This window comes from Geotrypetes seraphini, chromosome 9, assembly GCF_902459505.1.
Source record: "Geotrypetes seraphini chromosome 9, aGeoSer1.1, whole genome shotgun sequence".
Classification (NCBI taxonomy): domain Eukaryota; kingdom Metazoa; phylum Chordata; class Amphibia; order Gymnophiona; family Dermophiidae; genus Geotrypetes; species Geotrypetes seraphini.
Window position 1 is genome coordinate 124701864 of NC_047092.1, and position 27249 is coordinate 124729112.

Here is a 27249-nt window from a genome sequence, read left to right on the forward strand (position 1 = left end):
TACAAGCTTTTAAAAACTTAATGACTCAGGAACTTAAACATGTTGAAGAAGTGGCTAAGATTCAGAGAAGATCTTATAATTTGTCTTTTAAAGAATGGACAGCTTTACAGCATTTAAGTAGAGACCCAACAATTGTTATTAGACGAGCAGACAAGGGTGGTGCTGTTGTTGTGTGGGGTGTAGATCTGTATATCGCTGAAGCTAATGCTCAATTGCTTAATGAAGAAGTTTATTTGAAATTACAACATGACCCCTCTTTAGAAATCTTTACAATGATTGGGGAAATCTGTTCCAAAGCATTAAAACAAGGTTTTCTAACAAAAAAAGAATTCAGCTTCTTGACCCCGCAACATTTTAAGGTACCTATATTTTACCTTTTACCAAAGGTACATAAGAATGCTCAATGTCCTCCTGGCCGCCCTATAGTATCGGCTCGTGACTCTCTATTGGAGAAAACTAGTAAATACATTGATAAAAAATTGTTTGGTTTCTTGAAAGATATTAAATCATACATACAGGACACTACGCATTTTTTAAAAATGTTAAATGATTTGCAATTGGCAATTCCTATGAATTATATTTTGGTGACATTTGATGTTTGTTCATTATATACGAACATCCCACAGGAAGAGGCCCTTGCAGTACTTGAGACGTTATGGAATACTTTACCTAATGGGAATAACAATTTCACACTTTTTTTGAAAGAATTAAGTGCTGTTGCTTTAAAAAATAACTACTTCATCTTTAATGGAGAGTTTTACAAACAACTGTCGGGGATTGCAATGGGTGCTTCATTTGCACCAACTATAGCTAATCTCTACATGTCGTGGTTTGAAGAGTCTTTCATCTATACACTTTCCGAATTTCAATATGCAGTTCAATGGTGGCGTTTTATCGACGATATTTTTATGATATGGTCAGGTACTTTGCAACAACTACAGGATTTTGAACTGTTAATCAACCAATGCCATCGATCTATTAAATTTACTATGTCACTAAGTATAGATAAGATCAGCTTCTTAGATGTTCTAATTCAGAAGAAAGATTATGGATTTGAAACCTCTATTTTTCGTAAAGACACTGATAGAAACACTTTGTTAAAATTTGACAGCATGCATCCTGCTCATTTAAAAACTAGCATTCCTTTTGCTCAGTTTCTAAGGTATCGACGGATATGTAACACTAAAGATATATTCATTCAAGAAGCTAAAATCTTGGAACAAAGGTTAATCTCCAGGGACTACCCATATACAGTGGTCAAAAAAGCAAAAAAAAGAGCTTTGCACAATCCGAGAGAAGTGCTATTGGAATATAGAAGACCTCAAATAGAAGAAGAATTAATTCCATGCGTTATAAAACAAACTCGCATGTCTCAACAGATTATTAAAAAATATAAAAAACATTTGCCATTACTTAAAACTCTGCCATGTTTTGCTGAAAAGAAATTTATTTTTTCTCAATCAAGAAACAGAAACTTAAGCGATTGGCTATGTCACCTCTATTGTCAACAGTTTTTCTTCTTGGCCTCCATTGAAGATCTCTTCGGGTTCTGGTACACTGGATGTGTCCTCGCTTGTGAAGACTGATGAGAAGAACTTGTTTAACCTATCGGCTACCTCTATTTCCTCCTTGATCACTCCCTTTCTGCCTCTATCATCCAATGGTCCTACTTCCTCCCTCGTCAGTTGCTTCCCTTTAACATATCTGAAGAACGATTTGAAATTTTTTGCCTCCCTGGCTAGCCTCTTGGACTAAGAAAATTGAAATGACATTTGAGAAGGGTATTTTTTGAAATGAATATATGTTCTTTCTCATCCTGTATATAATTTTGGTAAATAGTGGGGCTCCCCAGGGGTTCTTCTTCACTGAAAGGGTGGTTGATCGCTGGAATAGTCTTCCACTTCAGGTTATTGAGGCCAGCAGTGTGCCAGATTTTAAGGCCAGATGGGATAGACATGTGGGATCTATCCGCAAAGATAGATAGGGAGGGTCACTGGAGTGGGCAGACTTGATGGGCCGTGGCCCTTATCTGCCGTCTATTTCTATGTTACTCTGTTACAAATCTTGGTATCATTCGCAAAAAGGCAAACCTTTCCTTCTAACCCTTCAGCAGTGTCACTCACAAACATATTGAATAGGATCGGCCCCAGCACCGAATCCTGAGAGACTCCTCTAATCTAATTTAATCCTTAGGTTTGTATACCGCATCATCTCCATGTTCGTAGAGCTCGACGCGGTTTACAGTAGGGGAAATAGGAAGGAACTACAACAGAGGGTCACCTCTCCTTCCTACGAGCGATTTCCATTAATCACCACCCTCTGGCGTCTGTCCAACAGCCAGTTTCTAATCCAGTTCACCACTTTGGATCCTAACTTTAGCCCTTCAAGTTTGTTCAAGAGCCTCCTATGAGTAACCATGTCAAAGGCTTTGCTGAAATCTAAGAAAATTATATCTAGCATATGTCCTTGATCCAGTTCTCTGGTCACCCAATCAAAATATTCAGTCAGGTTCGTTTGGCATGATTTACCTTTAGTAAAACCATGTTGCCGCGAATCCTGTAACCCTTGAGATTCTAGGAATTTCACTATTCTTTCTTTCAGCAATACTTCCATTATTTTTTCCAACAACCGAAATGAGGCTTACCAGCCTGTAGTTTCCAGCTTCATCTCTGTGACCACTTTTGTGAATAGGAACCACATCCGCTCTTCGCCAATCCCCAGGAAAGCACTCCCTTCTCCAGAGATTTGTTGAACAAGTCTTTAATAGGATCTGCCAGAACCTCTTTATACTCCCTCAGTATCCTGAGATGAATCCCGTCCGGTCCCATCGCATTGTCTACCTTCAGTTTTTCAAGTTGTTCATAAACACTTTCCTCCATGAACGGCGCAGAATCTACTCCATTTTCTTGTATAACTTTTCCAGACAACCTAGGTCCTTCTACAAGATTTTCTTCCATGAACACAGAGCAGAAGTATTTGTTTAGCACATTTGATTTTTCCTCATCACTCTCCACATATAGGTTCCTAGCACCTTTTAGTTTAGCAATCCCATTTTTCATCTTCTTCCTTTCACAAATATATCTGAAAAAAATTTTGTCTCCATTTATTCCCATTTGCTCGTCTATCTGCACTTTCGCCAAACGTATCTCTCTTGGCTTCTTTAGTTTCACCCTGTAGTCCTTTCTGTACTCTTCCTCTTGGGTTTTTTTGTATTTCAGGAATGGCAGCTCTTTTGACTTTATTTTCTCTGCCACTAGTTTGGTATGAGAACAGAAGAACATAAGAATTGACGCTGCTAGGTCAGACCAGTGGTCCATCTTACCCAGCAGTCCAATCACGCAACGGCCCTTAGGTCAAAGACCAGTGCTCTAAACAAGTCCAGCCTCACCTGCGTACATTCCAGTTTAGCAGGAACTTGTCCAACTATGTCTTAAATCCCTGGAGGATGTTTTCACCTATAACAGACTCTGGAAGAGCGTTCCAGTTGTCTACCACTCTCTGGGTGAAGAAGAACTTCCTTGCATTTGTACGGAATCTATCCCCTTTCAGCTTTAGGGAGTGCCCTCTCGTTCTCCCTACCTTGGAGAGGGTGAACAATCTGTGTTTATCTACTAAGTCTATTCCCTTCAGTATCTTGAATGTTTCGATCATGTCCTCTCTCTCCTCTTTTCAAGGGAGAAGAGGCCCAGTTTCTCCAATCTCTCACTGTACGGCAACTCCTCCAGCCCAGTGATTTATCGCTCTTAAGCCTATCAATTTGCTTACATACCTCCTGTAGACTGACCATCAACCCTACCAGTTTCCCGTCTTTGTTTCCAGCATATAGCCTGATGGGTTCTGGTATGCTATGTATATCTTCTTTGGTAATTACAGACGCAAAAAATGTGTTCATTTTGTCGGTAATTGCTTTGTCCATTAGCACTCCCTTTATTCCATGATCATCCAATGGTCCCACCGCTTCCTTTGCGGGTCGTTTCCCCTTAATCTATTGAAAGAACGGCTTGAAGTTTTTCACCTCCTTGGCTATTTTTTCCTTGTAGTCTCTTTTGGACCCTTTTACTGCCTTATGGCACCTGTGTTGATGTTGTTTGAGTTTATTCCAGTTTTCATCCGTTTTTGACTTTTTCCATTTCTTAAACGAAGTTTTCTTGTCTCTGATTGCATCCTTCACCGCTACAGTGAGTCACGCCGGTTCCGTGTTCTTTTTCCTCTTTGATTCCTTGTTGATACTCGGTATGTATAGTTATCCCAGGACAAGCAGGCAGCATATTCTTTACGCATGGGTGACGTCACCGACGGAGCCCTCGGTACGGACCTTTTTAACTAGAAAGTTCTAGTTGGCCGCACCGCGCGTGCGCGAGTGCCTTCCCGCCCGATGGAGGAGTGCATGGTCCCCAGTTTTTCCATTTCCGCGGAGCGAAGAAGACGCGTGTTTTTTCAACGGCCGTTGAAACTACCTTTTTTGCCTTCCTGCTCGCGAATTTTCTGATTGTTTTACTTTTCTTATCTTCGGGTTTCCTTTTATTTTCCTTTAAAAAAAAAAAAAAAAAAAATTTTTTACTTTCTTTTTTCGAACTAGCCCCGGCGGGGCCTGTTGCCACTATACAGGCCTCCGGGTTTGATTTTGCGGAGGCCGTATTCCCATTCATGCCCCCACAGCCAGGTTTTAAGAAGTGCCAGCGGTGTGCACGCCCGATCTCTCTCACTGACCCACACAATTGGTGCTTGCAGTGTTTGGGTCCTGAGCATCGGGCGGACTCCTGCACCCGCTGTGCCACTCTTAAAAAGCGAACACTTAAGAATCGCCAGATTCAACAGAACATCCTATTCGGCACCGGGTCTGCGATGGAATCCTCTGCGTCGACGGCAGTACCGCCAAAATCGACACCCACCACTTCGACGACGCCCGATCCAACATCGGCGCTAGGTAAGCCGGCTAAGAAGCCTTCCTCTTCCCTCGAGCGCCTGCCAGCCACAGTGGCGGCACCGACCATACCGGCTTCACGCCGGCCCCGGAAACGCTCCGCCCCGATCTCGGTGAGTGCCTCGTCATCGGCCTCCTCATCACCGGGGCGTGGAGCGGCACCTATGGAACCGAAACAGAAGAAAGCGGTTCCGGTGCCACCCCTGGATGACCGCATCGCGGCCATCCTCCAAACACAATTACAGGAACAGCTGCAGCATCAACTCCAGCACCTGTTACCCACTATCCTGACACCGCTCCTTTCGGTACCAGACCGGCCCGAGCCCCACGCCGAACAACCGGTATCCACCCCATCGGTGCCACTTAATACGTCCATGCCGATTCTCTCGGCTGAACAACTCCGTGCCCATCCTGTAGTTCACTCACATACCACTACAGATCCGCCTCGGGACCGGGCGGGACACCGTTCTTCCCGAGACCGGGACCGACACCGATCTTCTTCTCCCGGTACCGTTTCGGTGCGCTCGGGCAAGTCTCTATCTAAGACCCACCATACCGAGCCTTCCACCTCGGTTTCTCGGCACGCACACCCGGAGGTCCGGGACCCGGACTTATGGGAAGAATCCCTCCCCGGTACCGAGGAGGATATCTCCTCATCGGACGAGGAACCCTCAGCGCCCGATACCACTTCCAAACCTGAGCAATCCTCGTTCACCAAGTTCCTCAGGGAGATGTCAGCGGCTTTGTCTCTCCCCCTAGAGTCAGACTCCAAAAAATCCCAAGCCTTTCTGGAGGCCCTGGATTTTGAACAACCACCTAAGGAGTTCCTCAAGTTACCGGAAACCTTTTATAAAAACTGGGAGAACCCTCTTACGGTCCCCGGGGCCCCCCGCAAGTTAGATAACCTTTACCGGGTTATCCCGATCCCGGGGTTTGATAAACCTCAATTGCCCCATGAGTCTCTCCTTGTTGAGTCCACCTTAAAGAAATCTCAGGGCTCTAGTGTTTATGCCTCCACCCCTCCTGGCAGAGAGGGCAAAACTATGGACAAGTTTGGCAAGCGGCTCTACCAGAATGCCATGCTGGCCAACAGGGCGAACAATTACACATTCCACTTTTCATTTTACATGAAACACCTGGTCCAACAGCTGTCCGCCCTTCAAAAATATCTCCCAGAGAGGAAGATTCCGCTTTTCCAGCAACATATTTCCAGTCTCCTTCAACTGAGGAAATTTATGGTCCGCTCTGTCTACGATTCCTTTGAGCTCACCTCTCGTGCCTCTGCCATTGCTGTCGCCATGCGCCGCCTGGCTTGGCTGAGAGTATCGGATTTGGACATCAACCACCAAAACCGTCTAGCCAACGCTCCCTGTCTCGGGGATGAACTTTTTGTATAGATTTTGCGCCTCGGTGACTGTGTCCTTAAAAAGGGACCAAGCTTGCTCTAGCGTTTTTACAGTGCTTATCCTCTTCTTAATCTTCTTACCCACCATGAGTCTTATCCCTTCGTAATTCCCTTTTCAGAAGTTCAGTGCCGTGACTGTCGTTCTGGACCAATATTTCGCCCTGCGTACAGGTGAACCATATCTGTTTCCTTTTTCTCTTGTTTTTATTTATTTTCTTCACATAAAGGTCCCTAGCCACTTTTATCGCTCCTTTCAGCTTAGACCACTGTTTTTCCACCTCTAAACTAAACTAAACCTTAAGTTTATATACCGCATCATCTCCACGAAGTAGAGCTCGGCACGGTTTACAAGAACTTAAAAATGAGAAAGGGTAGGAAAAGGTTTACATAAGTTTATAAATCGAGTGGAAAAGTAAGGGAAAAGAAATTACATGTTAGAGAAGAACCAGGTTTTTAGTTGCTTGCGGAATAAATGGAGGGAGCTCAGGTTCCGCAGCGGGATAGTAAGGTCATTCCAGAGACCTGTGATTTTGAAAAGAAGTGATTTTCCCAGTTTACCTGCGTGGAGAATACCATGTAGGGATGGGAAGGATAGTTTTAATTTATGGGCGGTCCTGGTGGAGTCAGGGCACGAGGAGTTGAAAGAAAGTGGGATTAGGGAAGGAAGGATGCCGTGAATAATCTTAAAAGCCAGGCAAGAGCATTTGAATTGGACTCTGGAAATCACTGGGAGCCAATGAAGATTGGCCAGGAGTGGGGAGACGTGGTCAGATTTACGTTTTGCAAAAATCAGCTTGGCTGCCGTGTTCTGAATAAGCTGGAATCTTTGGAGGCTTTTTTTTTGTTAAGCATAGGTAAATGGCATTACAATAGTCAAGTTTGGAGAGGATGATGGATTGGACAAGGACGGCGAAATGTTTTTGGCGGAAGAAGGGTCTTGCTTTCCTTAGCATGTGGAGGCTGAAAAAGCATGATTTTGTCAAGGAGTTGAGGTGGTCGTAGAGAGAGAGAGAGAGAGAGGAATCGATAATGATGCCAAGGACTTTGCTTGAGAACTCACTGTCTGAGGGCAGTGCGAAGAGGATGGGCAGATGTTCTAACTTTGGGCCAAGCCAGAGTAATTTTGTTTTATGTCCTCCCATCCCAACAGCTCTTTCTTCAGGTACTCTACCATTTTATTAAAGTCCGTACGTTTGAAATCTAGGACTTTAAGTATTGTGCAGCCGCTCTCTACTTTAGTCGTTATATCAAACCAAACCATTTGATGATCGCTACTTCCCAGGTAAGCACCCATTCGAACATTAGAGATACTCTCCCTGTTTGTGAAGACTGGATCCAATATTGCTTTTTCCCTCACCGTTTGTCTGAGCAGAGCCTCTTTAAAGACTTCCACAATCTCCTTACTTTCCAATTCTGCAGACAGAACTTTCCAGTCCGCATCCAGTAAGTTGAAATCTCCTCTTTCCAAACTTTTGGATATCCACAATCGGATCTTTATCAATTTGCTGCGATTGAAGGTCTAAAGACTACACCCACGTAGATAGAAATTCCTTCTTCTCTTTTCAGTGCGATCCATATCGCTTCTTCCTCTCCCCAGGTCCCTTGCATTTCAGTCGCTTGGATATCAGGCAATCAGAAAGTCAGATTGTCAGCGTTCCAGTCCACAGGTTCCAAGAAAAAGGACTGGATTCTGAAGAAGTTTATAGTTAAGAGTGTGTTTCTCCGATATCCAGCTAAGCACAGTATGCCGGCTTCCAAGATCTGGATTGCCAATTGGTTCTGCAGGGCCATTTCATCAGCATATATTTGTAGGAAAAAGTCTCCTATTTCCATAAAGGCGCATTTGACTAGAACCGTGGGTAGAAGCTCGGGCAGTCACCTCCGAGGAGATTTGTAGGACAGAGACTTGGTCAACTCTTCATACATTTCCTAAGTTTTACAGAGTGGATGTGACGGCAAAGGAGGATTGTTCCTTTGGGTCCTCAGTGTTACGAACCAGCGCAGTGGTCCCACCCTAGATTTCTGGGACTGCTTTTATACGTCCCACTCATTCAGAAGAGAAACATGATGGCAGATATAGGCCAAATGGCCCATCTAGTCTGCCCAGCTACAGTAATCACTATCTATCTCGCTCTCTGAGAGATCCCATGTGCCTATCCCAGGCCCTCCTGAATTCAGACACAGTCTCTGTCTCCACCACCTCTTCCGGGAGACTGTTCCATGCATCTACCACCCTTTCTGTAAAAAGTATTTGCTCAAATTGCTCTGGAGCCTCAGAGCCTATCACCTCTTAATTGCATCCTAAGCCATCTCATTGCAGAGCTTCCTTTCAAATGTAAGACACTCGACTCGTGCACATTTACATCATGTAGTTATTTAAACGTGTCTATCATATCTCCCCTCTCCCGCCTTTCATCCAAAGTATAGATTAAAACCTTTAAGTCTGTCCCCATACACCTTATGACGAAGACTAAGCACCATTTTAGTGGCTTTCCTCTGGACAGACTCCATCCTTTTAATATCTTTTTGAAGGTGCGGCCTCCAGAATTGTACACAATATTCTAAATGAGGTCTCACCAACGTCTTATACAGGGGCATCAATACCTCCTTTTCCCTAAGCAACCTAGCATCCTTCTAGCTTTCGCTGTCACCTTTTCAACCTGTTTGGCCACCTTAAGATCATCAACTACAATCACACCCAAGTCCTGCTTCTCTGTCATGCACATTAGTTCTTCACCCCTTAATCTGTACCGTTCCCTCGTGTTTTTGCAGCACAAATGCATGACCTTGCATTTCTTAGCATTAAATTTTAGCTGCCAAATTTGAGACCATTCTTCAAGCTTTGCCAGGTCTTTTTTCATGTTATTCACACTATCTTAGGTGTCGATTGCAGATTTTGGTTTCATCCACAATCTGATATGTGGAAGATCCGCAAAAAAGGCAAATCTTACCTGACAGTCCTTCAGCAATATCATTTATAAAAATGTTAAAAAGAACAGGCCCAAGAACAGAACCTTGAGGCACACCACTGGTAACATCCCTTTCCTCAATGCGATCTCCATTGATCACTATCCTCTGTTGCCTTCCACTCAGCCAGTTCTTGATCCAGCCAGTCACTTTGGGACCCATCCCAAGAGCACTCGGTTTATTTGTTAAGACATCTGTGTGGAACACTGTTGAAGGCTTTGCTAAAATCTAAATACACCACATCTAGCGCACACCCTCTTTCCAATTCTCTGTTCACCCAGTCAATAAATTGATCAGATTTGTCTAACAAGACCTACCTCTAGTGAATCCATGTTGCCTCCGGTCCTGTAATACACAGGATTCCAGAAACTTCTCTATTCTCTATTTTAATGATACACCTATTGCGCTAGAAATAAATATTAGATTCTTACCTTGCTAATATCACTTCTAGTAAATAGGTGTATCATTCAGGACTTCCGCCCTGACATTTATTCCCTGCACCTGCTTACCGTCTCACTCAGAATGTTCTTATCTAAACCTTCAAGTTGGATGCCAGTCGACCTTAAGGGTATAAAGACTAGTCTATTCTTAGGTTGCTTTGGGGTATCTCAGCTCCATTAATATTTCTCTTTGGCATGATTGTTTCGCTGTTTTGATTGATCAGTGTTTAACATGTTTGTTGTATATCTGAGCAGAACAGACTTGTTCTTCGGGGAGTTTCCGCATACCCCTCCTTCAGATCTTTTTCTAGAAGGGGCTATTGCCTTCTTTGGAACTAACTGTAGGTGACAGCAGAGCCCTCTGTGAAAAAGGTGGGATTCAAATTCTGGAGTGAATTCTTTCTGCAAGGCTTGCATGAGCAATGGGATATAACCTGCTCGTCCAGAATAAATTACCTATCTACTAGAAAAGATATTAGCAAGGTAAGAACCTAATCTCTCTACCTCTAGAGCAGGGATCTCAAAGTCCCTCCTTGAGGGCCGCAATCCTGTTGGTTTTCAGGATTTCCCCAATGAATATGCATTGAAAGCAGTGTATACACATAGATCTTATGCATATTCATTGGTGAAATCCTGAAAACCCGACTGGATTGTGGCCCTCAAGGAGGGACTTTGAGACCCCTGCTCTAGAACTTCTATTTTGAGGAAAACTTGATGTTGGCTTCGCTCTCAACTACTCCAAATCTTATATTTGAATTTTATTTGAAAACCTGAGTCAGTGAGATGCTAAAGCAGAGCTAATGGTCTGAAGAAAATTTTATTTTTCTTATGCATGTTAGAGTTAAAAACTGAAAAATGGAATACAGCCAAACCTTGGTTTGCGAGCATAATTTGTTCCAGAAGCATGCTAATAATCCAAAGCACTCGTATATCAAAACAAATTTCCCCAAAAGAAATAATGGAAACTCAGACGATTCGTTCCACAACCCAAAAACTTTAGTACAAAATACTATGCGTACTTATATTGCAAGACCTCGCTCATTTAGAACAGTCACTACACTCCTGCAGTGTCAGAGAGAGAAGAACCATTGACTCAGTTGTGTTGGTATGACACGTGTATACTACATGTACTCATATTGCAAGACTTTGCTTGTTTAGAACAGTCACTACACTCTTGCAGCATCAGAGAGAGAAGAACCATCTGCTCAGTTGTGATGATGTGACGTGTGTATACTGTACGTACTTGTATTGTAAGATATGGCTTGTATATCAAGTTAAAATTTAATAAAATGTTTTGCTTGTCTTGCAAAACACTTGCAAACCAAGTTACTTGTAATCCAAGGTTTTGCTGTACATGTAGATTTCAGTGGATAGCTGTGTAAAGTTGTAATCTGTTTGTGGCATTATTCCTTAGCCCTGATGGAAGTTATGTGACAGCAGGCTCGGCTGATGGGACTCTCTACTTCTGGAATGTGTTGACTGGAAAAGTGGAACGGATGCTTACAAAGCATCAGACAGAACATGGATTGAGGTGAGCTCTGAAGAGTGAGAAACCGGGTATGAAAGTAAGTGCATGCAAATTATGTAAAGCAGTAGGTAGTGGTTTAAACTAGTTTTTCCTATCTTGTTCAAGCCAAGTACCCCCTAGATCAAAAAAGTTTCAACCAAGTACCCCTGAGCTTCAAGCAGCCAGGGTTTTGAAATGGACATTTTATTGTTAAAACAGTATCATACATAATAGATACAGGTCACTGCAACTGGTATACACATCAAGGCAATATAGCAAAAAAGAAGTTACAAAAGGCCTCAATGAACAATGACTTGTCTTTATTGATCCAACACGAGCCATGTTTCAGCATACAATGTCTACAACAGGGGTCAACACAACAAAGAAAAATAGGGAGACCCGATGATCCACAGTGAAAACAATTCCACCAATGAAAACAAAAACTGTGGATACAGATGTTCTGGAGATAATTTATTAAACACTTACATATAAAACCATGAAAATTCAATTAAAGTACAATGCTAAAAAATATGGTAATAAAAATCCACCTGGACCCTACACAGTCCGTGTTTCGGCGAACATGCCTTCCTCAGGGGTCCAATGGTTTGCAAACTCACATATAAAGAATTGGACTGAAAACAGCTACTTCAGCTTGTCTGCGGTGTTCTTTGGCTCCTTAGCATTTTTTTTGCTACTTCAGCTTGAATGCGGTGTTCTTTGCTCACACGTTTAAAGACAATAGACTGTTTTCAGTCCAATTCTTTATATGTGAGTTTGCAAACCATTGGACCCCTGAGGAAGGCGTGTTCGCCGAAATACGGACCGTGTAGGGTCCGGGTGGATTTTTATCACCATGTTTTTTTAGCATTGTACTCTTTTAATTAAATTTTCATGGTTTTATATATCACTGTTTAATAAATTATCTCCAGAACATTTGATCCACAGTTTTTGTTTTTGTTTATAACAGGGGTCAGCCAAAGAACAAAATGCAATTAACTAAGGGATCAGAATTGGACTTTAAGCCATGGTCTATTATATTTCAGTCTCATAAACTGACCCATTGACAGGTGGTGCGTAATTCTTTCAAACTGAGTAAAAATGAACAATGACACTTAGGGATGTTTATAAGAACAGGAAAAAAGGAAGATCTCCACAAAAGTTGGTAGTAGTGACCAATACAGTTTCATTGTTTCTCTGGGAAAATGAAACTTAAAATCTGATTGCTAACTTTGGGCAAGTTCTCAGCCACTCTTGCCTTCTTTCTCCTTCGCGCTCACATTCCACCTGACCTCAGCTGCTCCTCATGTCCTCACATTCTCCCTGACCTCAGCCGATCTGCCCTGCTCTCATGCTCACATCCCACCTAATCTCAGCCGCTCTTCTCTGTGCTCACATTCATATCCCACCTGACCTCAGCAGATCTGCCTGTGCTCACATCCCACCTTCTCTCTCTTTCTCACTCTCTCTGTCGCTCTCACACATACACTCCACCTGCTCTGTCCTGTTCTCTCACGCTCACATCCCACCTCTCCTGTTCTCTCTCTCTCGCTCTCTTGTTCTCTCTCTCTCGCTCTCCTGTTCTCTCTCTCTCTCCTGTTCTCTCTCACTCGCTTTCCTGTTCTTTCTCTCTCGTTCTCTCTCTCGCTCTCTCCTGTTCTCTCTCTCCTGTTAGCTCTCGCTCTTGTTCTCTCTCCTATTCTCTCTCTCCTGTTCTCTCTCGTTCTCTCGCTCCTGTTCTCTCTCACTCGCTTGCTCTTCTGTTCTCTCGCTCCTGTTCTCTCTCTCTTACTCTTTCTCATTCTCTCTCACTCTCCTGTTCGCTCTCCCCCTCTCTCTCCTATTCTCCCCCTCTCTCTCCTATTCTCCCCCTCTCTCTCTCTCCTGTTCTGTCTCTCTCTCTCTCCTGTTCTATCTCTCTCTCTCCTGTTCTATCTCTCTCTCTTTCTCGCGCTCACATCCCACTTGACCTCAGCCGCTCTGCCCTGGTCTCTCTCTCTCTCTCTCGCTCACATCCCACCTGACCTCAGCAGTGCTGCTATGTCTGGGAGCTTGTTGAGTTTGCAGTCTCATGAGATTGGGAATTACAAGAACAACAGGTTCTTCTTGCACCTCTAAACATATCAATTACTGCAAAATGTCTAAAGCCCTGTCTGTTGATATAACAAACTATATTAAAGTGTTTTGATACCACATCAGTAAAGCCAATGCACAATCTTGCAAAAAAAAAAAAAAAAAGAATTGGAGCTTTACCTTATTAATATTATTTACCTGAGTGATACTGGTAATAACATTTGTGACTTGATCTCTTTTCAGCTGTTCTATCAATGCTGTAGCCTGGTCACCCTCTGGCACTCATGTTGTGAGTGTAGACAAAGGAAGCAAGGCTATACTATGGTCTGAACTATGAATAGTGGCTAGAAGACAGAACCTCTTCTATTGGCAGCTCGTTCTTGATTGGACAAAAAGAAGTTCCCAGTCTCTGGGTGATGCTACATGAAATGCATGGCTTTGACTTAACAAAAGGAGCATTGAGGTGGCAGAGTGTTTTGTAGAGATCTCAATCTGAAATTGGCACTCTGCTGCTAACACTGAAATAAAATGAGAGTTCCAGCTCCTAAAGTCTAAATAGATGGAGGGTTTTCTCGGCTTAAAGATGATATAAATGCAGAGTAGCAGGGCATCATATTCTACTTGTGTAATGAGAAAGGTTGAAAGAAAGTTTCAAAGCAGTTTGTACCATTGTTCAAGGTGTGAATTATAGACCCAGGGAGAATGTCTACAATTTTGAGAGGAAATTTATTTGATATGCTAGCTAAGCAAAGCCCAAGAATGTTGGCTTAATAGAAAGGCTCTGAATGAAGCTCAAACTTGAGACTCACCTTGAACAAGGCCTGGATAGCTGAAAGTGGATGCATGCATTCTGGTAATAGTCACTACTAACACAGACTGGGGCCAGTTTTGCATTAAAATGGTTTATTTTCAGACACTAGGTGACTAGATGAATGTGTTAATCCATTTTTAGTTGGTTCTCTGGTTCTGACAAGTCTCCAGTGTACCTGACAACGATCAGAAAATTGAATTTTTAGCAGCCTTTTGTGCCTATAGCTCAGTGATAACCATTAAATAATTATGCACTCTTCTGAACTTTGCCCACATGATAACAAATGTAGAAAAGGAGTTTGGAAGGAAATATATATATTTTTTAAATTTCAGTCATTTTTATTTTTCACTTTTAATTAAGGAAAAGAGTAAGAGGGGAATATATGATGCACTACTGAATGTGCATAGTTGCCAAATCCCTATATGAGAGGTTTTCTGGCACTACTTATTCCTCTGTTCCTTTAAAAGGAACAGTGTGAGATTCCCATTACATAGTGGTTTGAATAATTTTAACCCTTACTATAAGTTTATTTAAATTTAAATTGTAAGAAATATGAAGCCAAAATAAAGAGCCCAAGTGTGCCTCATCAATCACAGTGACAGATAAAATGGCTCATTATATTAGGAGTTTTAACTTTTTTCTCCAAGTCACCTGTGCCAGAGATGTGCTAGTTGTAATAGATTCCCACCTGGAGCACTGTTTCTCTTCCTGTAAGCTTTAGGGAAAGTGGAGGGAAGAGGGAAGCTTTTAACTGATAATGGGTTCCCATATCTGTGAATTAGTGAGAGTGTTAAGGTATTACCTGTGACAATATTCACATTATGTTCTGTCCGCTGTTAGCTTTTTTATGTGCAGAGCTGAGAAGAAATTTGTGGACCCCTTAGATAGTATGTATTATAGCATAATTTATACACAAAACATGATTACATAATCATCTAGATATGATGAGAAAGAGATCACACCATTGAATAAAAAGAATATATTTTGTTCAGCAAAAAGATTAAAGAGTAAGTGTCCTTGTGTGGAAAAGTATATGAAACCTTCCTGCAATAACTAATGGCATCTCATTGAGAACAATACATTCAGCTCAATGTTTTGTTGATCAGTCTGTCATACCATCCTTGAATTCATGCCCATTCTTTAGGTGTTGCCACAACACTTCAGTGTGGTTTAGCTAAATTTTTGTCTTGGTCCGTTTTCCTCAGTAGATTTGCTTAAATATTGCTACATGACCTATTTTTGATGATCTGCTCTAGAATTTTCTGTTATAAAGCAGAATTCAAGTCATCCAGATTCTGATGCAACAAGAAAGCTCCATACCATTATAACTACACCACCATGCTTGATGGTGTGGAGGATATCATCATTGGAAGACAGTATTTATCACCAAACAGAATGTTTGTGTTACTGTGACCAAAAAGTTAAATTTTGACACCTCTCTCCAGAAAACATTATTCCAGAATTTTGCATGAGTCATCCAAATACTCTGCCAAATGTGAGGCAAGCAGCAGTGATTTCTTCCTAGTTATCCTACCATGAACACAATATCCATTTAGTTTTATTGCTGATGTATGAACTCGTATCATTCACAATGCGGGAGGCTTTTAGATCATTAAATGTTACTCTCGAGTTCTATAATGAGTTGATGAATAATTTCCAGATTTGCTTTTGAACTGATCTTAGAACTGTTCCTGGGTTGAGTCACTGAAATCTTTGCCTTTTTTGTTGTGTAGGCTGTCTTTCGGTGGGTAGACGGAGCACGAATGTCTAGAAATAGTCTTGGAACCCTATCCAGACAAATGATCATCAACTACTGTTTCATAGATGATCTGAAATTTCTTTTGAATATAGCATGAGTTCCTGCTAACTTATATGATAAAGATTAAGTTCAAAACAGTTTGTAACTTTATATAGGGTAAGGTACCCAAACTCAGTAATGCAGGTTTACTCTGTAAGGTGATTTAATTGTTAACCAATTATTTATGCACTTGATCCTGATAGCCAGTTGGTCTAAAGAAACTAGAAGTTTAGTTACTATTCACACATGTCTGAATTTTTGTTCCTATGCACTTTATCATATTTCAGGACACACAAAATTGTTTAATTTATATATACTTTTTATTATGTGAGAAGGCTAGTTTCAATTAAATAAGCGCTGTGGTAAGAATTTATGGTACCTTTTAAACATGGAATTCACAAACTTTTTCTCAGCACTGTGATGTTCTTAAGTAAAGGATATCTGATGTTAAAGAGGATCCGTTACCTTTTCATCACATCTTGGTTGCACTTTGTATACATTACGAGACTTCCCATGAGTCCTGTGATGAACAGTTATTTATTTAAATTCCTTATTTGATCACAGAAAAACAAGTTTTAAAATAAATCTCCATATTTAAATGTTGCATGTTTTCTGATCATTTTGTTGCTCTGAAAATGAAATTTTCTTTCTCTTTATTAGTCTCAGTTGGAAAAGACACTGCTATTGCTGCAGAATTTTTACAACTGGTTTTTTTCTGGTTTATCTCAACTGTTGAGTCTTCAGAGCCCTCCTTAGAAGTTCTGAGACCTATATTACTTCTTCATTGTCTAGCAGCATCTCGAATGAGGATCAGCATTGATGACCATAGTACTGCTGAAGGCAAGTCTTTACCATGGAGGGTCTTGGACCCTCCTGTTGTTCCCTCACCTCAGGCAAATAGTTGGACCAGTGCTGGGGCAGTAGAGGTTTGCTCCACATGTATTTACAGCATTTGTACCCCACAGGAGTACAAAATGTAGCATGCTGGTTCCATACAGCAGTGGAGGAAGAAGATATGGCCCAACATTTCCTACAAGATCCAGGTAGCATAGGAAGGGTATAGGGCCTAGAAAATGTGCTGTGTCATACCACTGAAGCTTCAGCAAGCCCTGTCTCCCATGGCAATTTTGCAAAGCCAAATTTTGGGGCTTTTACTGTGTCCTTGGAATCTCAGTATGCTGGGTTTCTTCATATCATCAGATGATTTCAAAGTAGGAAAACAATGCAAAAGGTAGTGGCTAGAATCAGAGGATTGCTAGGGCACATGAGACATAGTTGTTTAAATAAGATAATGTTATCTAATTGGGAATATAGCCCGGTTCTGGGATATTACCTTTAAGGAGAATCAGCTCAGAACAGGGCTATCAAAATGGTTTATGGTTTTCATCAAAAGTTTTATGAGATGACTTCCTAACTTATATTCAATATGTGCAAACACACCACTTCGTAGGAACAGTGCCTCCACTAACATTACTTGTTCTAAATAGGAAATAGACTTGGGAAAAGGCCTCAGAATCGGAGCCTACGCACAGTCTTGATCATAGACTGAGAGTGTCAGCGTAGTTTTTTTTAGCTCCTTAGCTCACGTCATTGGCCAAAAAACCCAAGAATATGTTGTAAATGTTTTAAATATTTTAAATCTTTTTAAATAATTTTTATAAATAATTTTAATACTTTTAAATCATTTTCAATAAATACTTTAGTCTTAAATAAGTAGATGCAACTATTCCTCAGTAATGAAAAACACCAGCAACTGAGCACTTATCTCGGTCTTATGTACTTCAGTGTTGCCTCAGCTTCAAGTGTTACATTGTTTGCTGTTAAATTGTTGCCACTGCCGTTTCGTGGATACAGTATTTCACTCCACTGCTTCAGGGCCAACGACAACAGCAATAAGCATCTAAAATATAATCCAATAAATAAGAAATTACTTCTATAGTCATAGCAACTACCAATTCTGTAATAGTAGAAAAAGAACTTACTGTTCAAGCTGCCAGACGTTTTTCAAACCGGGACAGAATGGCACTGGCATACAATTTATATTAGCACAATAACGTGCTGACTAGAGACGTTGTGAATATGTGCTGACGTCGGACTACCCGACATTAACCCTTAAGGGATACAGTAAGCACTAGTTAGTCAGCTGTTTCAGGAAATATCCAAAGGAAATTAGTAGAAATGCTGCCATTCTACCTGTTTATTTAAACCCTTTGGTGATAGGGATCCTAGTCTGTTAATCCATCGCTGTTCCCGTTGTGCTAAATAGCGCTTAAAATTACCCCCTTTATTGTTACGATGCACAATCTCAATGACAATAGCTTTCAAGGAGAAGAAGTCATGGCTGTTCTCAATGCAGTGTTTAGCTAAGGGGGCTCCTAGAACATGATTAATACTCCTTATTGTCAGTAGGGTTACAGAACTTCTTAGAAATGATCATGATTTTGCACATCTGACAAGCTCCACAATTATAATGTCCTTGAGATTCACTATAGAGTTTATATCTGCCTCTAAAAGTGCCGGGGGACATAATAGTTCTTTAAGATTACGTGTTCTCTTATATGCTATCCGGAGGTGGAAATCCTGAAACACTCCAGCGATTTTCAATATATCCCAATGTTTACGTAGGGAACGTACCGTCTGGTGACTGTTCCCTGAGTATGTTAAAACACAGGTCATAACCCGATCTTTAGGACATTGTGTTTTAATTTTGGGAGCTAATAGATAATCCCTATGATTATAATATGCCCTTTTATAGGCAGCTTTCACTATCTTAGGGGGATATGCAGGAATCTTTGTTTTAATACATCAGCTTGTCTTCTAAAATCATTTATAGAAGAACATATCCTTCTTATTCTTAAAAATTGAGAATAAGGTAAGCTTTTCTTGAGTGCGCACGAGTGAGCACTAGAAAACAAAAGAGCTGAGTTGCAGTCAGTGGGTTTAAAATACACCTCTGTGTCAAACCTGTCACCTCTACTGTTAAGTTGGACATCCAGAAAAGAGATCTGCTTGTAATTGTAAACATAGGTGAATTTTACTTTAGAGTGACAACCATTGATGTATGTTAGGAACTGAATCAGTTCGTTCTCATCTCCTTTCCAAATAAGAAAAATGTCATCAATATATCTCATCCATATACTGATGTTGTCAAAATATTTGGAGGGATATATCCATTGCCTTTCAAATTTGTCCATGAATAAATTTGCTACTGCAAGGGCCATAGTGATACCCATGGCAACCCCAGATTTTTGTTGGTATAGTGTGTTCTCAAACATAAAAAAACTGTCAGTCAGAACTGTGTGCGCCAGAGTTACCGTGGGAACTTTAGGGTTAACTCTCTGGGCTAAAGTTTCTGTAATAATATTAATAGCTTCGTTTTGAGGAAAGATGGTATACAAAGAACATACATCAATTGTCACTAACAAACACTGGGGGTCAGGAGTAATAGTGTTTAATTTTTGAAGAAATTCTGTCGTGTCTTGTATATAAGCACCAGTTTGTTTCACAAATGGTTGGAGAAATTTATCAATATATATGGATGAAGCTTCTAGTATAGCCCCCCGGTTTGAAACAATTGGTCTACCTGGGGGGGCAGATATTGATTTGTGAATTTTGGGTAGTAAGTAAAAAATCGGAATTTTAGGATATAAGACATTTAGAAATCTAAATTCTCTTCTAGTAATATACCCTATATCTAGAGCTTCTTTAGTTAGAACATTAATTTTAAGCTGAATATTAGCAGTTGGGTCGGATGGTAGAACTTCATAATCTTCACTCAGAAGCTGTTTATATGCTTCTTCTAGATAAAGTTCCTTGCTTAATAAAATCATTTTACCTCCCTTGTCAGCCCGTCTAATTACCAGATCAGTATCATCCATAAGTGTTTTAATAGCTGAATGTTCATTTCTATTTAAATTATGATGCTGCTTATATTTATTATATATCGATTCATTCTGTTTATTTTTATTAATATCTGCCAAAACCAGTTTGTGAAAAGTTTCAAGTACTGGATCCGTGGGTCCTGGAGGGATCCATGTAGATTTAGGAGTTACTATTGAGGAGTCTACTTCTGTATCTTCTATATCTGTTTTGGGAAAAAAAAGTGTTTAATTTTAAGTACACGAAATAATTTTTCAATATCAATTTGCGTTTGAAAATTATCCGTAGGAGTAGCTGGAACAAATGAAAGACCTTTAGATAGTAACCTACTTTCATCTTCAGTTAGAATATGTTTAGAAAGGTTCACAATCGATGCTCCATCTTGTTGAATTTTTGTTATCTTCTTTTGTGTTATTGGTATCTTTGTCCTCTTTGAGAACGCGTTTGTGGTCGTTGATTTAGATTTTGGTACGGATTTTGGTTTTGATATTGATTCTGGCCTCGACCATTGCCCCTTCGCCATCTTCCTCTTCGTTGTTGTCGTGGTCTGTGGTCTAAAAAATCATCATCTGAGTTCGAGCTGAAATTTGAGGAATCAGAGGATTGATCAAATGCCACTTTTTTATCATTTGCTGTTTTCTCAGCCCCTGAAACAGCTGACTAACTAGTGCTTACTGTATCCCTTAAGGGTTAATGTTGGGTAGTCTGACGTCAGCACGTATTCACAACGTCTCTAGTCAGCACGTTATTGTGCTAATATAAATTGTATGCCGGTGCCATTTTGTCCCGGTTTGAAAAACGTCTGGCAGCTTGAACAGTAAGTTCTTTTTCTACTATTACAGAATTGGTAGTTGCTATGACTATAGAAGTAATTTCTTATTTATTGGATTATATTTTAGATGCTTATTGCTGTTGCCGTTGGCCCTGAAGCAGTGGAGTAAAATACTGTATCCACGAAACGGCAGTGGCAACAATTTAACAGCAAACAATGTAACACTTGAAGCTGAGGCAACACTGAAGTACATAAGACCGAGATAAGTGCTCAGTTGCTGGTGTTTTTCATTACTGAGGAATAGTTGCATCTACTTATTTAAGACTAAAGTATTTATTGAAAATGATTTAAAAGTATTAAAATTATTTATAAAAATTATTTAAAAAGATTTAAAATATTTAAAACATTTACAACATATTCTTGGGTTTTTTGGCCAACGACGTGAGCTAAGGAGCTAAAAAAACTACGTTGACACTCTCAGTCTATGATCAAGACTGTGCGTAGGCTCCGATTCTGAGGCCTTTTCCTATATAGAACAAGTAATGTTAGTGGAGGCACTGTTCCTACGAAGTGGTGTGTTTGCACATATTGAATAGGTAGTATCCTTTGAACCACTTTGGGTGATTTTTTGAGTAAGTTTCCTAACTTATATACCATATTTACTCATAAGAACATAAGAATAGCCTTACTGGGTCAGACCAATGGTCCAAGAAGCCCAGTAGCCCATTCTCATGGTGGCCAATCCAGGTCACTAGTACCTGGCCAAAACCCAAAGAGTAGCAACATTCCATGCAGTGGCTTCCTCCATGTCTTTCTCAATAACAGACTATGAACTTTTCTTCCAGGAAATTGTCCAAGCCTTTCTTAAAACCAGCTATGCTATCTGCTCTTACCACAACCTCTGGCAATGTGTTCCAGAGCTTAACTATTCTCTAAGTGAAAAATATTTCCTCCCATTGGTTTTAAAAGTATCTCCCTGTATCTTTATTGTATGTTCCCTAGTCTTTGTAATTTTTGATGACGTGAAAAATCGATCCACTTGTACCTTTTCTTCTCCATTCAGGATTTTGTAGACTTCAATCATATCTCCCCTCAGCCATCTCTCTTCCAAGCTGAAGACCCTAACCTTTTTAGTCTTTCCTCATACAAGAGGAGTTCCATCCCCTTTATCATCTTGGGCGCTCTTCTTTGAACTTTTCTAGTGATGCTATATCTTTCTTGAGATAAGGAGACCAGAATTGAATGCAGTACTCCAGGTGAGGACCAGCCGGCACGGTTTCAGCAAGGGCAGATCTTGTTTGACAAACTTGCTACACTTCGAGGGAGTAAACAGGCAGATAGACAAGGGTGACCCGGTCTACATTGTATATCTGGACTTTCAGAAGGCGTTTGACAAGGCTCCACATGAATGACTACTTTGGAAAATTGCGAGCCATGGAATCGAGGGTGAAATACTCACGTGGATTAAAAACTGGCTGGAGAATAGGAAACAGAGAGAGGGGGGTAAATGGACAATACTTGGACTGGAAGAGCGTCACTAGTGGAGTGCTGTAGGGCTCGGTGCTTGAACCCGTGCTCTTCAACATCTTTATAAACGGTGGCGAAATGGGCGAACAGAATGCTAGGAATGATAAAGAAGGGGATCACGAACAGATCGGAGAAGGTTATCATGCCGCTGTACCGGGCCATGGTGTGCCCTCACCTGGAGTACTGCGTCCAGCACTGGTCGCCGTACATTAAGAAGGACACAATACTACTCGAAAGGGTCCAGAGATGAGCGACTAAGATGGTTAAGGGGTTGGAGAAGCTGCTGAAAGGAATCGACAAAATAGAGCAGAGAAGATTATTTACATTGTCCAATTTGACACGGACTAGAGGACATGTAATGAAGCTAAGGGGGGACAGGTTCAGGACTAATGTCAGGAAGTTCTGCTTCACTCAGAGAGTGGTTGACACCTGGAATGCTCTCCCAGAGGAGATTATTGCGGAATCTACCGTCCTAGGCTTCAAGAGCAAACTAGATGCATATCTCCTTAAGAGAGGCATATAAGGATATGGTGGAATATAAATTACGCCAGGTGTACACCTGGCAGGGCCTCCGCGTGTGCGGATCGCCGGACTTGATGGACCGAAGGTCTGATCCGGAGAAGGCAGTTCTTATGTTCTTATGTTCTTATGATTAGAGAAACTGGGCCTCTTCTCCCTTGAACAGAGATTGAGAGGGGACATGATCGAAACATTCAAGGTATTGAAGGGGATAGACTTAGTAGATAAGGACAGGTTGTTCACCCTCTCCAAGGTAGGGAGAACGAGAGGGCACTCACTAAAGTTGAAAGGGGATAGATTACGTATGAACGTAAGGAAGTTCTTCTTCACCCAGAGAGTGGTAGAAAACTGGAACTCTCTTCCGGAGTCTGTCATTGGGGAAAATACCCTCCAAGGTTTCAAGACAAAGTTAGACAAGTTCCTGGTAAACAAGAGCGTACACTGGTAGGGCTAGTCTCAGAGCGCTGGTCTTTGACCAGAGGGCCGCCGCGTGAGCGGACTGCTGGGCATGATGGATCACTGCTCTGACCCAGAAGTGGCAATTCTTATTATAATATTCTTAGTCTTATTAACCATCCCTTTTTTTAATAAATCCTAACATCTTATTTGGATGTTTTTTGGGCTGCCATCGCACATTAGGTAGAAGGTTTCATTGTATTGTGTACGATATCCAGTTCCTTTTCTTGGGTGCTAACCCCTAAGGTGGACCCTAGCATCTGGTAACTGTGATTTGAGTTATTCTTTCCAACGTGCATCACTTTGCATTTGTCCACATTAAATTTCATCTGCCACTTAGACGCCCAGTCTTCCAATTTCCTAAGGTCTGCCTGCAATTTTTCACAATCTGCATGTGTTTTAACATCTTTGAACAGTTTAATGTCATCTGAAAATTTAATCACTTCATTTATATTTAAGTTAAATAGCATCAGTCCCAGTACAGATCCCTGCAGCACTTCACTGTTTACTCTCCATTGAGAAAAATGACCATTTAACCCTACCCTCTGTTTTCTGTCCGATAACCAATTCCTAATTCACAACTGAACTTTGCCTCCTATCCCATGACTCTTTAATTTTCTCAGGAGCCTCTCATGAGGAACTTTGTCAAAAGCTTTCTGAAAATCTAGATACACTATTTCAACCGGCTCTCCTTTATCCACATGTTTATTCGCACGTTCAAAGAAGTCATGCAAATTGGTAAGGCAAGATCTCCCTCGGCTGAACCCATGCTGACTCTCATTAAATTATGTTTGTCTTCGTGTTCCACAATTTTATTTTTTATAATTGTTTCCACCATTTTGCCCGGTACTGAAGTCAGGCTTACCGCTCTGTAATTTCCCAGATCTCCCCTGGAACCCTTTTTAAAAACTGGCATAACATTGGCCACCCTCCAATCTTTCAGGTACTACAGATGATTTTAGTGACAGGTTACAGATCATTAACAGCAGGTCAGCAATTTCATGTTTGAGTTCTTTTAGTTCCCTGGGATGTATACCATCTGGTCCATGTGATTATTATTTTTTAACTTGTTGATTTGGCTTAGTACATCTTCCAGATTCACTGAGATTTCTTTCAGTTCCTCATCTCCCATGAAAACCATTTCCGGTTTGGGTAGATATCTTACCTCTTCTTCCATAAGATGGAACATAAATATTCTGTATAAACCATATAAATATTTCATATAAGCTCAAATATAAAACTATCCAAATATAAACCAAGGTAACCTTTTTCCCCTAAAAAAAAGTTGACTCGAATGTAAAACACACTTCTTGTGGAAATTCACATCAGCCATTTTGTATAGTGAGACTGCACAAAGCAGGAGGATAAGATCGCTCATACCCTGCTCGCCACTGGACCAGCAGAGCTTAAGGTAGGCCCGGGGAGGGGCCTGCAATGGATCCATGACTGTTTTATCATTCCCTCTTTGAGAAATTCCCTAACCCTTATTTCTCCTGTTTTGTCTGTTTTAAATAGATTGTAAGCTCTATTGAGCAAGGATTGTCTCTTACATACTTAATGTACAGCACTGTGTACATCTAACAGTGCTATAGAAATTGGTAGTAGTAAGATTTGAATATAATCAGATTTTTTTTAGCCCCAAAATCTAGGTTTATAGTCATACAGTACATTGTAGAACAGTTTCTTTACTAGGAGGTGCCCTTCTGATGCCTATTTATTTATTCATTCAGTTTTCTATTCTGTTCTCCCAGGAGAGCTCAGTTTTACATGAATTTATTCAGGTACTCGAGCATTTTTCTCTGTCCTGGCAGACTCACAATCTAGCTAATATACCTGGGGCAATGGGGGGATTTAAGTGACTTGCCCAGAGTCACAAGGAGCAGTGGAGTTTGAAACCACAACCCCAGAGTGCTGAGGCTGTAGATTTAACTACTGTGCCAAAAGACCTTCAGAGGTTCTGTGAAGTCTAACAAAAATTAATGAAAATGTATTTTTAATTGTTGAGCTAGAAAAAAACTTTGTGCTATGATAGGAGGAGATAAGGGAGAGGGACCATATAAGTACCAAGATTAAGTTTGTGCCAAAGGTGAGGGTGGTCATATGGTATATAAACTCAAATTTCAGAAAGGTATAAAAGTACAAGCAAACCTTGTGTTACATTGGACCAGAGTCTAACCATGAAAGACCAGATGGACTCCTTAGTTAGAAAGGGTTTTTTACTCTCTGAAAGCTTCGGTCCATTAAAGCATATTTCAGTGTCTCATCATTTAGAATCCTAGTACAATCCCTTATACTGAGTCAACTAGATTATTGCAGTATCGCCTGCCTGGCAATTTCCCAGAAGAATATGCAGCGATTACAATTGGTGCAAAATGCGACAGTCAAGCTAATTTTTGGGTTGAAGAAATTTGGTCATATAACACCTTTCTACCAACTTCTACATTGGCTACCGATGGAGGCACGCATGAAGTTTAAGTTTGGATGCTTTTGTTTTAAGGCACTATTCGGTTTAGCCCCTAAATATATAACTGATCTCTTCTCTTTCTCAAACAACAGACATAAGAGAAGCTCACACTCGAATTTTGTTTCCCCACCAATTAAAGGATGTAAATTTAAAAAACACCATCAACATCAAGCGGCATTATGGGGCAAAGATCTGGAACAATTGCTCATGCATACTACTTATTGGGAATTTAGGAAACATCTATAAACATACCTGTTCCTGAAGTATTTAGGCAACTAACCTGTACAATCATATTCCACAGTAACTGATCTCTAGCACTGTTAATAACTAGCTTCTAACCTTGTTAATTCTAATTAATTTGTAACATCTTTTAACCATTGTAAACCGCATAGAACTTCACGGTCCTGTGGTATATAAACTGTTATTATTTTTTTTTTAGTGGAAACGTTCTACATGAGTCTCTTATATAAGGTCAATTCATAAAATATGAGAACAGATAAATTGGTGTAAGAGAACTGAGTCAAACTGCCCAACTCACCTCATTCCCTGCAGTATACCTGGCTTGTGCAAAAGAATATCCAACAATTTACTATGAGTAACTGTTCCAGTAACTGTGGCAACAGTTCAAGGGCAGAAGTTGAGTGCAACGATAGCATGCTTATTGATGGTGAGATTTGATGTCTTGCTTAGCCCTGAAGAGCAGAATAAGCTTTCTTCCACCAGCATCTCAAGCTGAAGTGCTGGGCTCTACAAATGTAGCTAGCACAGGAGAAGAATGGTACAGTTCTCCAGATATAGAGGTTGTTTTGCCTATCTGTTTAATCCAGCCCAAAGTTTCTTGATCTATAGCTCCAGATTGAACTGTTGAAGTGGGTCTGAGATTTTGAGAAGTGCCGGAGGAAGTAATCTGCATGTCTATTGTACATGCTGTACATGCTGTTACATTAAACAACATTTGGACTGCAATTATGAGTATATGAGTCAATTGAGAGAAGTGCCTAGCACTGGTCTTATTCCCCAGCTACTGGAGATGCGATCAAAGCCCACTCCAGCCCATCCAGATCTGTCTAATCATAATCAGGACACAGACTATAGAAGTCTGGCCTTATTTCCAATTACTGGAGCTAACGTTTAAGCACCACTTCCATTGTCTTTCATATAGGACTCGCACTGTTAGTGGCTAATAGCAACATTTATCCCAGGACAAGCAGCATATTCGCCCATGTGGGTGACGTCATCCACGGAGCCCGGATGTGGACAGCCTCACAAGCAGACTTGCTTGTAGAACTTCAGAAAGTTCACGACTGTCACACCGTGCATATATGAGTGCCTTTCCGCCCAGTGTAGGGCACGTCTCTCCTCAGTTCCCAGTTTTCCGCAGAGCCAAGAAGTCTTATTTCGATGATCTGCGCTAGACGCAGTTCTACTTCATGCCTTCTCTCACCACGGCTCGTGTTTTATTTCTTTTCAGGGTTGCTGTGTATTTCTTGCGCGTTTCATTAAAAATAAAACAAATTATTTTATTTTTTTCTTTCAGTCATGGCGGGGCCTGCCTCGCGGCCTCAGCCGGCGGGTTTTGACTTAGCTGCGGCTATTTTCCCGTTTATGTTCCGGCCAGTCACAGGCTTCAAGAAGTGTAGCCATTGCCAGCATGCGATCTCCCTCACTGACCCATATCGGTGATGTATTCAGTGTTTGGGACCTGACCAT

The 27249-nt window shown here is 41.0% G+C and overlaps 1 protein-coding gene across 8 annotated transcripts in view; it reads left to right on the forward strand.

Moving 5' to 3' along the window:
* ATG16L1 (autophagy related 16 like 1) overlaps nucleotides 1-16526 on the forward strand; it is a 271176-nt gene extending 254650 nt beyond the window's left edge. For all 8 annotated transcript variants that reach the window (XM_033958627.1, XM_033958625.1, XM_033958626.1 and 5 more), the window contains 2 exons: nucleotides 11151-11267; nucleotides 13557-16526. In XM_033958627.1, coding sequence (XP_033814518.1) covers nucleotides 11151-11267; nucleotides 13557-13650 — 211 coding nt within the window. In that variant the 3' untranslated portion in view covers nucleotides 13651-16526. The remainder of the gene's footprint in view (nucleotides 1-11150; nucleotides 11268-13556) is intronic.
* Nucleotides 16527-27249: the final 10723 nt, after the last annotated feature.